The following is a 14,536-nucleotide window of genomic DNA, read 5'->3' as shown; positions in this document are numbered from 1 at the left end:
TTTTTTCCCAAATCCAGAGTCCTCCCCGGAGGTCTGATATGTTTTTGCTTGGCTTTTTCTTGGTCTCACGTGTGTGTTCTTGTTCACGTGAGTGAACACTTCAAAACTAACAACTTCTCTAAGAAATCACTTTCCTCTAAATGAGAAACAATAACCATTCTGTAGTACAACTCAAGGATATTGAGAGAAAATACAATAAATGTGTTGGATTTTGTAAACAATTGTTTGTGCATGTGGTGCCTTTTCTATTTAAGCAGACAGCTCTCATGTCAAGTCAGAGATGATGGCCTGCATGAGGACCTAGGTTAGGATGAATTCCATAATTCTTCTGTGAGAAAACAGTCTGCACCGTTCTTATTTTTTGAGTTTTCTTGTTGAAGGAAAGTTGTTTAACTAATTGAGGAACTGCTAGACTAAATGATAATCAGTTCCTTCAAGAAGCTTGGCGATCAGGACAGACCTGTTCAGGTCGTGACTTTTTTTTTTTAACCTCTTATGGGAGAGGATCCACAGTCTATTGTTAGAATCCCCAACCTAGGGAACCAGTTGCTCTCCCTAGCAGTTCTCAGCATCATGGGACGTTGGGTGGGAGCTCATACAGATGTAGCAGTAGTTTAGTGTTAGTATTTAGTGGTGCCCTGTTCCCCTTAGATTCATTTTGATTTGGTTGTGCTCCTTTTAAGATGCATTCTTTCCTTCATGATCATGGTGGTGAACCACTGGCATAGGTGTCAGATTTAATGCCAGCAGAGGTTTGAACTGACAGTTTATGACAGTGCACCTACAATGCTTGTTTTCTTTTTTTAAAGATTCATCATCTTTAAAGCTCACTGTCAGGTTTTTCAGTGGTGTCTCATGAAAAGGACTGTACAATAAAGGTAGGAATGCCACTCTCCTGGCAAAAGATCTTCCACAATTTTTTTTCCTATTTTGGAATCTATCAGAAGATCAGTTTGTGACGTAGGAAGGTTTGCATCCTTGGTGATATGTCTCACTGGCATACTTTTACAGGCCTGAAGTTTCATAGGCATCCAGACAGTAGAGCCACTTAAAGTGTTTTTTTTCTGTCCAACCAAGAAAAGGGCTTTTTATATTTGCGTATCAAAATATTACCTTAAAGTTACTTTGCTCCAGACTAGGTGAAATACAGATTTTATTTGCTGCTTTGTGGTGATCCTTAACTTTATTCTTTCTTCTGTGCTTTAGCATTATTTTGAGCTCTTTCAGAAAACCGTTGTTGTATTCCATCATGGTGATGTTCCTGAATGCCAGCCTTCTCTTCCTGTGGTGTCCTGAGGCTGAGGCACTGATAAGGAGCAGTATTCCCCTTAATATTGTTACTACCTTTACAATAGATCAAACCCTAAATATTATGGTTTCTTGGGGAGCCCAAAAGTCAAATGCAATGGAACTTGCTCTTGACTTTAATTTGCTGGATGTTCATAGAGTAGATTTTGAAGTCTGCCCTGATGCAAAGTTTAGCAATGTCAGCTACCATCCAAATAGTATAAAGAAAATTATTTTAAAAGTTTTTTTCACATGGTTGAGGCTACAGATCTTCTAAGTCAATAAAGCCTGGGCTATGCAGCTTTAATAATGTTTGACTTGATTTGTGTCAGGGCTGCTGGTTGAGTCTGTTCCTTTCTGAAGTAACTTAGCATTTTACAAAATGTTATGAACTGCTTCTTGCTTCAGGAGGAACACCTGCTGACAAGAACACAGTTTCATGGTTTTCTTCTTTTTGATGTTAAAAACAAGGCATGCTGGATAAACAGTTGTGTGTAATTTACAGATAAGAGCAGAAAGAACTGTGGCTTGCTGAAATGCCAGTTTCAGCTTTTAATTCTATCTGCTGCATCCTCCTTTTTCACGGCCAGTCCTGCCCCTGTAGTCGAACACAAGCTGATAGCCCACGGTCAGTAGGTCTGTGGTCCATGTTCAATTGTCAAGTTGGAATGTGTGTATTTTCCTCTTCTGTCCTTATGTATTTAGAGAAGGATGCTGGGTGTTTCTTTAAGAATAGTGGTAGGGGTTCAAATAATGAAATTATTTGATTTCTTTGCTTTCATCTGAAATGTTTACATGTTCAGTCTGCTTTTGTAGATGCATAGAGATAACCTTGGCTATATTTATTTCATAAATGCACTCTAATGTTAGTTGGAAGAGAGCCGGAATGTTCAAAAGCAGATGAAGATACTGCAGAAAAAGCAAGCACAAGTTGTGAAGGAGAAAGTCCACTTGCAGAGTGAGCATAGCAAGGCCATTTTGGCACGCAGCAAACTGGAATCTCTCTGTCGGGAGCTTCAGCGTCATAACAAGACCTTAAAGGTTAGTCTGTTGACATAAATTACGATGCATGGTGGTGAAAATCCCACTTACTGATCATTGCTTAAAATTAAGCCTGCTGCTTTTTGCTTACTGCTTCATCCCGTGTTTATATTATTTATGTCTGTATATGTCAAATAGCACGTGACGTAAGTGTACCTGATTTTTAAGGTAAAGAACATGAGGGTAGTTCAGCTGGCTTTGAACTATTCTCTGAACTGGTTGATAGGTCATATTACTTGCACTCTGTGGTCTTGTCATGTTTATTTCTGGGAGCAGTAGTGATGACTGCTGAAAAAAATAGCACAACTGAAATAGCGACATGAAATGTCAATGTGTCAGGAAAGAAAAGAGGCTTAATTATGTCAGAATACAGTTGCTAGGAGTAAAATGGAAGAGCATGAGATTCTTATCTGTAGTCAGCATAGAAAATTGCATTACAGTGTCAATTCTGTTTTTAACATTTAGGTAATTCTTATTCTTGTGAGGGTATTCATGCAGTATCTTGAAATGCCAATAAGAATGAGGTTCTCAAAAGGCTTTGGAACTTCCAGATACTGCATATGGATAGATCGGTATAATATTACAATTGTGGTATTAACAATTTAGAACTTGAAACTGTACAGAAGTGAATTACTGCCATCATTTCTGACTAAAAAAATATGGAAAAGGCACACGGTCTGGCTTGAGCATCATTACTTTCTAATAATTTCTCATAAAAGGAAGAAAACATCCAGCAAGCACGTGAAGAGGAGGAAAGGCGAAAAGAAGCAACTGCACACTTCCAGATTACTCTGAATGAAATTCAGACTCAACTGGAGCAACATGATATACATAATGCCAAGCTCCGTCAGGAAAATATTGAGCTGGGGGAAAAACTGAAAAAGCTCATTGAGCAGTATGCCTTGCGAGAAGAGGTACTTACATTGTGCTTCTGATGGGATTCTGTTAGTTCTTTATAAGGATTCAGTAATTATTTCAAGGGGACCAAAACCCTACTACTTTACACCCACCATATATATAACTTTAAAAATATTCTTTTTACTTCACTGCCTTGAAAAGTGATGTGGTTGTTTGGCTCACTGTCTGCCATTCCTGTGGTTTTGCATCCCTGTGTTCAAAGTGCATCATAAACAGTGTTACACTGTCAAGGTCCTCAAACAAGTAAGTTGTCTGGAGATAATGGAGACTTTCTTTGTCGTTGGAATTATTTAGAACAACCTGATCACTTTGAAGCTGTCTCTAGTTTTGGAGGGCGTTTGGACTAAACAACTTACAAAAGTTATTTTCAACATGAGTACGCATTAATATTAAATTCCTTGAAAGTGCAGTTTCACATTGTATTGTGAGAGGAAACAGTAGTCATTCTCTATCTTATTTCTGTTAGTTCATTAAGATTCTTTTTCTACAAGCTACATTGTAGCTCTTGTTGTTAGTGTTGAATCATCCTAAGCTATATTGCCTTAAGAATATATTTGGACTGGAGATATGGAAATGACTGTGTTTTAACACTGAGCTAGCTTTAATTATAATAAACACAAACTAACCAGTCTAAGCACCGTTAGTTCTTAGTTGGCACAGGAGAGCTGGAATATGGCTTTTTTTTTTTTCCTAATCTGGATCAGTGAGAAAATTCACTGTAGATCCAGTTCCTGATCTTTTATGATCATGGAATATTTATATAAATATATAAAATGAGATAACTGGGGGAAGACCGAAGGTAGCAAGTTACTTCGTGCAACTGTATGCTTGGAATTAAGGCTGTGTAATTGTTCATTGTTTTGAGGAGTTTTATCAGCCTAGTCTATTTGCAAATCCTTCTTGTTTTGAGCTTTTTTGAATTTCTTGGGACTAGAGCTTGTAGAAGAAATGTTCAAAGTAATATAAAAGCTTTCTAAGAAAGAGCAGATTGCTATAGCATATCTAAAAATGTGCAAAGTGGTGACGCTATTTTAATGATTATAAAGTATACTTCTAACTTAGGCTTCTATAAAATACAAAAAAAAAAGTGTAGTTCTAGGGGACAGAGGGAAAGAATGCATTTTAAAACCATTGTTTGCTGCTCTTTCACATCAAACTTCTCAAGAATGTTTCTCCCCCATACACGTACATATATGTACCTTTGACCTGTGTACAGTTTATCTTTGACTAAAGGTTTTTTTTTTCCTCTAGCATATTGATAAAGTGTTCAAGCATAAAGAACTGCAGCAGCAACTTGTGGATGCCAAACTCCAGCAAACTACCCAACTTATTAAAGAAGCAGAGGAGAAACATCAGCGGGAAAGAGAGTTTGTAAGTGAATTCTGTGTATGTTAAAAAGGAAATGTCAGCACACCAAAACAGACTTATCATGATTTAAAGCAAAGGCAGCAAACACTGAACTACTGGAAATGTATTTTGAAAGTTAGAATAGCTTTTCAGCATCAAAACTGAGGTGTAATGATGTGTACAATATTAATGTCCATGTACACAGGCAAGTAGTACTACTGTTTGCATTTACTTAGTAAATGGGCTCGATACCACTTAGATTTATCCTAGATTTGATAATGTTTTGTTCTGAAACATCACAGGTACTTCCTTGCTGTCGTGTGGTTATAAGTTCAGTTTCTATGCTATTGGGTGTAACAAAAGCAGAATAAAATGTACGCTTGTCAGAGCATCTGTCCCCAAAACTATGCCTGATATTTCACTTCTATATTGGTAATTAGGAGTTATCATAGAATCACAAGGTTGGAAATGACCTGTAAGATCATCTAGTCCAACCATCTTCTCACTACCACTGCTACCACAAGCTATTAAACCATATCTCGCAGCTCCTCATCCAGGCACCTCTTGAACACTGCCAGGGACAGTGACTCCACCACCTCCCTGGGCAGCCATTCCAGTGCCTGACCGCTCTCTGAGAGAAGAAGTTTTTCCTCATGTCTAACCCAAACCTCCACTGGTACAACTTGTGGCCGTTTCCTCAGGTCCTGTTCGTTGCCCGGGAGAAGAGAGCAAAGCCCTCCTCATCACAGCCTCCCTTCAGGAAGTTGTAGAGTGCAATGAGGTCTCCCCTGAGCCTCCTCTTCTCCAGATTCCAGTTTCCTTGCAGTCTCTCAATAAGTTAGCTTTCAATTAAAAACAAGTCTTATAAGTTTGTTGCTGTCTTTTAATGGAGCTTTCAGAAGAAGTAAGGCTTTTGCCTAGACAATCTTAAAATGATCATCCAGTGTTAGACTGCATACACTATTAAAAAATAAGTTTGGAATCTGAAGCTGATAAAAATCGATTTAAAGATAAATGTACAGAATGCTCTCAAATTGACACAATTGGTTTGAACTGATCTGTAAAGGTACTATTAATGCCTGGAGAAGTGGAGGTGGAAAATAAGTTACAGAAGTTTAAAAAGAGGTATAAGTTATGTATAGATCACTAACGAAGTACTTGTATAATTTTAGTAGATCAATTTTGCTACCAAAATAGAAACAAATAACATGCTGTTATCTAAAAAAAGTCTCAGCGGAATAGTTTCTGTATGCCAACACATGCTTTTAAGTTGTGTATATATGTTGAGGTATGGTTATAATTAAAGAACAGAAAAAAAACCCCACAAAACAACAATAAAATGTGCACATGTGAGGAAATGTCATTGAATGGCCCTTAGATGATATTAATCTTCGTTCATTTTCATCATAGGTGAAGTTCTTTAAGCTACTCTTAGGCATATTTTCCTTACGTGCTTTTTTTTCTCTTTTTTTTTAGCTGCTAAAAGAAGCTACTGAGTCCAGACACAAATGTGAACAGATGAAGCAACAGGAAGCCCAGCTGAAGCAGCAGGTATTTTTAAAAGTGGAATACTCTTTGATAACAGGTTTTCCAAAATAAAAATATTGAGAGTTTTATGACTGTAGTGAAATGTAACACAACTCATGGAAAAAAAAAAATACATCTTATCGTTCAGCAGCTACAATGTTGGATTTTTTTGTGTGTGAAAAATACTTGATGTTTTCATTGAATGTTAAATTTTATTTTTGCCAGGTAACTTCTCAGTAGCGTATTACATAGCATAAACTGCAGAGATTAGACATTCACTAGTTGCTGCCAAATTCCTTTGTGGAGTACTAGATGCTAAACAATAAGACACTGGAGTTGCTGTTCTTTTAAATTAACAGCAGTATAATACAGTGTATTCTTTGTGGTTATTTACTGTTCTTTGCCCATTTTGAAACTGCTCCCTTCCAAGGGTATTTTATCATTTTTGTAGCTTTTCAGAGACACCCTTGTGACTCTTCATGTAGAGTAGCCTGTGGATTTTTAGTCATGTGGGCTTTAAGATTTGTTCTTTACTGTTTCCATTCCATGCTGCTGTGGGGCAATGGAAGCAAGAATTGTTTTGTTTATCCTCATAGTTATTAAAAGATTTTAACCTAAAGCTGAGCGTGCACAGAAAACACTATCTTTAGTTGTTTACTTGCTGAAAGTGGGGAGATGGGCCACAGTTTTTGTACTACTGTTCTGGATCATTTGCAGTCATTGCCTACATCTGAGCTCAGCCCACAAGGCAAGGGGACGTGGTAGGTTCAGCTAAAATTGCAGCATCTGAGAAGCAGCAGATAGGGCTTTCACTATAGGCTTCTTATTGCTTCAATTTCCAGTTTTCTGTTCAGTCTCCTGGCAAGCTGTTTCATGACCATTTTTTCCCCTGTATTCTATCTTTTTTTTCCAAGCAGTTAGATTTGAATTGTATGTATGTGTGTAGTTAAAATATATGTGCATATCACCACTAGCATTGGCCTTGCCTGGAGGAATCTGGACATCAATGTTTGTTTTGGTTGTTTTTTTGTTTTTTTTTTTTTTTGCTGTTTGTTCCCAAATAGTTTTCTTTAAATGTAGTATTTTGTTTTTTATCTGCAAATAAGTTACCTTCTATTTAAAATCCCACTGCCTTTTTTTTTCTTTTTATAGTAACAGTGGGTGTACTCATAGCTTTCTGTGGTCAGCAAATGTTGTTGTAGAATTAGATGAGCTAGGAAGTTCAGTTACATTAAAGGCATAGAGTCATAATCCACAGGTCAAAAGTGAGACATTTCTTTTATGAATTTTTCTTTCTGTTTTTTTTTTTGAGGAAAACGTAGTATGTGTGCCCTAAATGTTATGGTCATATAACCACTGAAGCAACCAGTTATCTCAGTTCTTACTCTTAAGATAAAAAGCTACTAGTAAATGGTCTTGGCATTTGGAACTTCTGTATTCTCCAAACATAATTACATGCTCATAACAGTGCATTTTTTGCTTTATGCTTCATGTTAAAACCTTTTGGGAAAAATTATGCTTGTTAATTTACTTTGCTGGTCCTTATGACTGACCTTGTGGTTCAGGGCAAGAAGTTTTTCTATAACTGAATATTAATGCTCTTCAGTTATTAAACTAGGGCTTTTCATGATTGAATGAATGTCTTGTCAATATTCACTTCCCATAATTTTTGTTCACTGGTCTGATTTTGTAGGTTATGAATATATATCTTGAATTCTGGATTCAGCCATGTTTATTTTGTCCCAGCCTTGGTTGTTAGCTTTGGCTGGTTAAAGTGGAACAGTACGTCTGTTCTGAGCTTAATTTTGCTTACCATGTGCTGAATTTCCTCCATACTGAAGTCCATAGGTTGGGTTTTGGGGATTTTTTTTCTCAGTGGGGAAGCAAATGTTTTGGCAATGACTAAATACAGTGAAACACTTGAAACATTTAATTAAACACTAGATCCCTTTATTTATCTCTTTAGAATATTACTCTCGTGTATAACTTGAATGGCATGTTTTTAGAAAGTCTCTGCATGTTCCTCAGAAGAAAATTGCAGGATAGTATCAGAGAGAGTTTTCAAATAAATAACAAAATCATCATCTATGTTCATTTTCCCTTGTACCTTAATGAATATTTCTGTATTTGCATGCAGCTGTTATTAATGTTCCTGCCCTTTTACCAACAGCTTTCTCTTTACATGGATAAATTTGAGGAATTCCAGACTACCATGGCAAAAAGTAATGAACTGTTTACAACTTTCAGGCAAGAAATGGAGAAGGTATTTATAGGATTACTTAGAGAATCAGAAAGAATAATATAAAAATGCATGCTGTTAGTCCTATGCATTGTAGATCTCAAAATAGTGTTCACTTTCTGAAAATGTGTGTTATGTTGAGGGGATAAGGATTTGTCGTATCATGAAAGAGCAATGAATAATGTTGTTCTGTGGTGGAATTGTTTTTTAATGTGGCTGAGTCCCAGTGTCAGTTTTATGAAAGACGTGCACTGCAGGTTTGGTCTGCTGTGCTTACGTTTTTAACTTCTTTCATTGAGAATTTCATTAGCTGCTCTCGGTGGTTAGTAACCTGTTTCCTTTTAGGGAATCAGGCATGTTTTCTTTGAAGCAGGCACAGTATTTGTAGGGTTACTTTTGTGCAAAAATACTTTTCTATAAAATAATTTGTTCAAACCAGACTTGGAAAGTAATATTATGAAGAGTCAAATTATTTGTTTGTCTACTTACCTATATTGCAAAACAAGCTGCCGAAGTAAGTCTTGTATTCTTTTGTAGATGACTAAGAAGATCAAGAAACTGGAAAAAGAAACTATAGTGTGGCGTACAAAATGGGAGAACAACAACAAGGCTCTTTTGCAAATGGCTGAAGAGGTAATTATTTGTATTTTTTAAGCAGCAATATTGCTACACTGCAGTCTGTTCTATAGAACTTAATATGTTTCAGTATTAGATAGGAGAAACTACAGCCTCCTCTTGGATTGTCTCCCCAGAGTTCTGGTGTGTAATGGTACAGTACTGTTCTCCACAAATAGTGGAAAATAAGTTTGGATTTAGATGATAACTTTTCATCGTGCGCACACAAAAAAAAAAAAGCCAACAAAGCATCATCTTTCCTTGCTCACTTTTGCCCACCTTGCCCATGATTGGTTGGATACTGTGTATGATGAAACCATGCATGTTGAGTGGATTGACAGTATTTTAATATGCTAAACAAAGTTCAGTCAGTGCTGCAGTGGAGATTCATTCTAAATACGTAAAATCCACCTGAAAGAAATGATCTCTAGTAAGGAATTATTTATTTTCCTCCACTGCTGCTGTTTTTGCTGTCATGAGGTGCCATTACTTAACTGCGTTCTAGCAGGAGAGGAGCTGTTCATACAGACATAAGCATACTGTTCTTAGTTTTTCTTGCTTACTTCTGAATTCCATCTTAAATGTGTTACATATATCCAACAGTTCAGTAAGATCATCCCTAATTGCTGTATAGGTTCTGCTATAAGACTTTATCTTTCTCCCTTCTTTTAAGGAGATAATTAGAGAGCTATGAATATGGTACTTTCTGACCTGGGTTCTGCTGCTGAATCATAGACTTAATCATAGAATTGCTCAGGTTGGAAAAGACCCTAAAGATCATCAAGTCCAACCACAGCCTAACCATAATACCCTAACTCTAACATCCCTCCACTAAATCATGTCCCTGAGCACCACATCCAAACAAACCAAAACGGTTTTTAAACACATCCAGGGATGGTGACTCAACCACCTCCCTGACTTCCCACTTACATTCCCTTATTTTCCCATTGTTATCAGTATTTGGGTTGATTGATAGCTCTGTGAGACTTCATCTTAGCTGATAACTCAGCCCTTAATTAACACTGTGTAATTAGATTGGTCTTGTTAAGTTTCAAGAAGTATCTGTTATCACTCTTGGAAAAACCACCTGTAGTGGAGTGTCAGGTATTCTCATGTAGGATTTGATTTCTGTTCCTCAGAAAACAGTAAGAGATAAAGAATACAAGGGCTTTCAGATAAAACTGGAGCGTTTGGAGAAGCTATGCAGGGCCCTTCAGACAGAAAGGAACGAGCTGAATGAGAAGGTGGAAGTCCTTAAGGAGCAAGTTTCTCTCAGAGAAGCAGATGTGGATCTAGCTGTGCAGGTGTTGCAGTCCTGTACACTCAATTCCCACGAGGAGCTGGAAAGTCCCACTGACACAGAAGCAGGAATCCAGCCCAACGTTGAATCACACGCAGCAAATCGTTCCGAAAAGACTGTCTTGACAAGTCCTGTTCCTGGCACTGAATCTGTAGACTAAAATGAAGTGTAAACACTGTATTGAGAGATATATTTTGTGTATAACTTTCTCTGTTGGTGGTAACTATTGGTTTTGTGGTGAAAATTTTCTTACTTTTTCTACCATATCTGTATTTTCTTAGAACTACTGGACTTATGTGGTACAGGAAGCTGCATAGCAGCTTTAAATAGCTTAAACTATAAATTTTCCACAACTGTGTTGCACATCTGCCTCATTTTTTAAAAGAAAATATTTTTCCATAAAAGGATGCATGTGCATTTCCTCCCCATGGCACGAATCACTGTCACTGAAGACTGTGCAGGTAGAACATCGTTAAGGGGAAGTAGTGACAAAGTGTCACTTTTTGCTTTAAGGAAAGGCATTCTGGTTTTGTTCATTGAGTTGCCACTCGATATACTAAAGATTACCATTTTTCCTAAATTCATCTATACGAGGATGTCTAATGGCCAGTAAAAGTGTCAGCTTTCCCCTCTTGTATGTTTTCATACATAATGAATGAAAAAGGTCCAGAATACAGTAAAATGTACCTTTAAGGGATTTTATATACTTTGTGGTATGGGGAAAAAAAACAAAACAAAACAGCTTTGAAAAATGTTAATTTGCAGCTGGTGAAACAGGGTGTACAACTTCTTTTCAGACTTCTCAGGGTTGTGTTGTAAAGGTTATTTTGGACTGTCTGCCCTACCTGTGAACGTGGTAAATTCAAATGTGTGAGAAAATGTACAGCAAGGTGGTGGAGTGGGGTTTTGCAGTTGGGTATCCTGATGCACAGAAGTTGGTCTCATTCTTTCCCCCTTAGCTGCAGTGTGTCCCTAACATACATGATTATGCTGCCTAGAGAAATCCAGTGTTGTCTGGACGCATCTCTGTGGATTATCAGAAGAGCTGTAGAAAAAAAAAAAAAACAACATATACTGCCTGAAGTGTAGAAGACATAAGCCTCCACCATACAGGGGTTTTAATAGCTGTGTATGCACTGCATGTAAGCATATGCTGTTGTAACTGAACATATCCATTCGAGTACATCTCCTGAAGCGTACGTGGAGGATCTTGCACTCTCAACCTGGATGCTGTACCAGTTGGCGGAGTGCCTCCCCAGTTAGGTTATCTGGGAGGGATGGGATAGTACTTCAGATGGTTACGGTAACATGCCACGAGCAAAGTTTCCTTGTGAAGCTTCAACCATTGAGGCTTTTCCTTTTAAAAAGAAAAAAAAAAAAAACCAAGCCAACATATATCCATATTTTGACTTTTCTGAGAGAAACTAGGACCAACACTTCCTATTGCAAGGTAATGCGTGAAATAATTACGCGCTGCCCTTAACTTTAGTTCATGTGTATGTACCGTCTAGTTTGGGTTGCTGTTGTAAGGATGATGAAAATGTGTAGCCTTTTCTGGTACTTAAAGTTCTTTGCACTTACTTGGGAGGGGGTTTCTGAATCAAGCACATCTCTCAATGAGCTTCCCACCCTTGTTGCCCTTAACAGTTTAGTGGCTAAATTACTTGAATGTTCAGGCTGCACTGAGCTCCTGATCCTTTTTCTGTAGTGATGTACATTGAAATAATGTAGCTGTCTCTTAAAGAGAGTAAGGTTGTATAAGGCCTGATAAATGTGTTGTAGCTCATACCACTGAGAGGAGCTGTGTGAAACTGACATTTCTTACCTGGTGGAGCAAACGGGAGGCTGGCGGTGTCGTGGATGTGTGCAGGCTTTGTGCTTGTGGCCCAACAGGAATGAAAGAAGGTAGCAGTGAGTGGGTAGGTTGGACTCAGAGCTTTGAAATGTTAATCATGCTGACCGTAAGGCTTAAACATACTGGGAAGAAGTATTTCAGACTTGTGATTTCGATGACTTGCTTTGTAGAATCAAACTGTTTAAACAAGAGTTGGTGCAAAAACTGGTTTTCAGTGAACACTAAGCGTGAGTTGATTTTTTCCTGAGGGAAAGTGAAAACCTTTGTATCTGATGCATCATACCCTTGGCAAGATGGGATGTGCAGTTTTCTATTTTTACAGTTTATTATTTGGGCATTTGTATCTTCTAACATCCTTTCTATAGTGCTTGTTCTATGTGGAGGCAAGAGTAGATTTTGGACCCTTCTGCAAGAATACTTTAAAGGGCTTCTAGAGACACGACAGATATATAGAACAGCAATATATTTGTTACCTACCTAATTTGTAAATGAAGCAGAATGCCCCCAAGAAAAAGCTTTTAAAATGGGGATATCCTTTTTGTACCCATAACGTACCCCCATTGCACCAACTTTTCATTTGGCTAAGTTGAGCTGTACTTTGCTTCCTGAAACCAGTCAGTACCTTTTCTTGCATTGTTTAAAGAGTGTTGTTTTAAAACAAAACATACAAATTTATATTAAGGGATGAGCTCAGCATTCTGCCATACAGCAGGCTCTTGCACTGCCAGTCTGCAGCCAAGTTGGCTCCAGTAGGGTTTTAAGTAAACTCGTGTTAATGCCTTTCTTCCACTACCACGGACTGTTTAATCGGGGCTGGAAATGGATGTAGCCTGAAATACGTGTGTCTGGTCATCAAAACTCTGGCCTGACTGATGGTTTCACCATGATTAAACTGCGAAAAAGCTGCATTACACTGATGCAAGACCTAATTATGTGTATGTGTACACAAGGAAGTTAGGGCTGTAGCTGATGTTTTGTCCTTTCTTTCATTATACTTACACCTGGTTACGTTACAGTTCAATTCTCAGGTGTTGCAGAAAATCTACCTCTTTGAACTGTAGATGGAAATAACTGTGAAAAAAAGTGATGCAGAAATCTAGTTTGTGCTAAACACACTGCTTTATTTTTACAACCCATGTCTGCTTTCATGAGGATAAAATGATGAATGAACAGGCAGTCTTTGTTTTGCTTTTCAAAAACATTTTGTAGAGATTTTTCACTAATGTGAATCTGAAATTTTATCTACTCAATTCTGTATAGATTAAGTAAATAAGTATGCTTAATATATTGGACTCTGGGTTCTTCTTTACCATCACATGCGTGCTTCATGGGGGAGCTTGAGGTGTGGCTGGAGCTGGCATCAGCTTGGCAACAGGGACAGAAACGTGGTCCCTCTACTGGCTGGGTCAGGCTACACCACTCACTTTCACAGCAGCCACCCCCAGCCTCTCTTCGGTATCTATATGTCAAATCAAAACCGCACTCAGAGAACACGTTCACTCCTACTTCCTGCACATCCCACACCAACGCAAAGCAGCCAGCAGGTCTCAAGGTAAATGCTGAAGAATGCTATTCTCTTCTGTGCTGGAAGGTGGATGATAATAACCTGCTGCAGATAATGACCAAAAGACATGCCTGGGAGGGCACGTGCTGGAAGGAAGTCAGCTTATGGTGGTAGATAGAAGAGCATCTTCCTGAAAAACAAACTCCTGAATTGCATTCTTTCTTCCAAGTACCGCTGCTTGTAAGAAAGGGACACATTAAGCTGCTAGATCCAAGAACATCCAAAATACAGCAGACCACCATAAGTTGTATCAAAACTCCTTCCTGTTCAAATCTCCCCTTAAAAATGTGAATATTCACCTTAAATAGCAGATTTTTGTAAGTGAATGGCTAATGGTGGGCTGACTTTGGGCAGCAGCTTAAGCACCCACACAGCTGCTTACTTGCTCTCCCTCACAGCATTAGAGGAGAGAAAAGGAAGAACAGAAGAGAGAAAACTTGTTAAATTAGTTGCTTTGCCCAGCAGCAGGCTAATGTCTTGCCAATCTCCTTCACATATCACTGTATTTTAGACAACTGCCTGACCTGCGTTTAAAGACTTAAACCAGTAAAAACTACAGGAGGGCTCAACCCGTGCAGTATCAATTCCTAGACCTCACAGCATGAAAATCTTCAAGTACTACACTTCCTTCACTCAAGGTCTTTTCCAACCTTGATGACTCTCTGGTTCTATTTTGTATACAAGCAAGAAAGCATTCACCTGAAATCAATGGACAACGATTAAACAAATATTCTATCAAATAAATTTTATTTATGCAAAGCCAAGCCAAAAGTGTTATCTAAAAGTGCAAAGCTCATTTTACATATTAATAAAAGTTTCTTTTTTTCTTTGCCTCCCCGCTTT

At 38.0% G+C, this 14,536-nt stretch overlaps 1 protein-coding gene across 1 annotated transcript; it reads left to right on the top strand.

The window, feature by feature from the left end:
• Positions 1–25: 25 nt before the first annotated feature.
• On the top strand, positions 26–13,414 carry LOC100551093 (gamma-taxilin). The gene is made up of 8 exons (XM_019621714.2): positions 26–878; positions 2,158–2,328; positions 3,048–3,242; positions 4,498–4,617; positions 6,070–6,144; positions 8,291–8,383; positions 8,897–8,992; positions 10,114–13,414. The coding sequence occupies exons 2-8, from the start codon at positions 2,188–2,190 to the stop codon at positions 10,432–10,434; spliced, it is 1,041 nt and encodes a 346-aa protein (XP_019477259.1). The 5' UTR covers positions 26–878; positions 2,158–2,187; the 3' UTR covers positions 10,435–13,414.
• Positions 13,415–14,536: the final 1,122 nt, after the last annotated feature.

This window comes from Meleagris gallopavo, chromosome 1 (assembly GCF_000146605.3).
Source record: "Meleagris gallopavo isolate NT-WF06-2002-E0010 breed Aviagen turkey brand Nicholas breeding stock chromosome 1, Turkey_5.1, whole genome shotgun sequence".
NCBI classification, from domain to species: Eukaryota; Metazoa; Chordata; class Aves; order Galliformes; family Phasianidae; genus Meleagris; species Meleagris gallopavo.
This window is presented reverse-complemented; position numbering and strand designations above follow the sequence as displayed.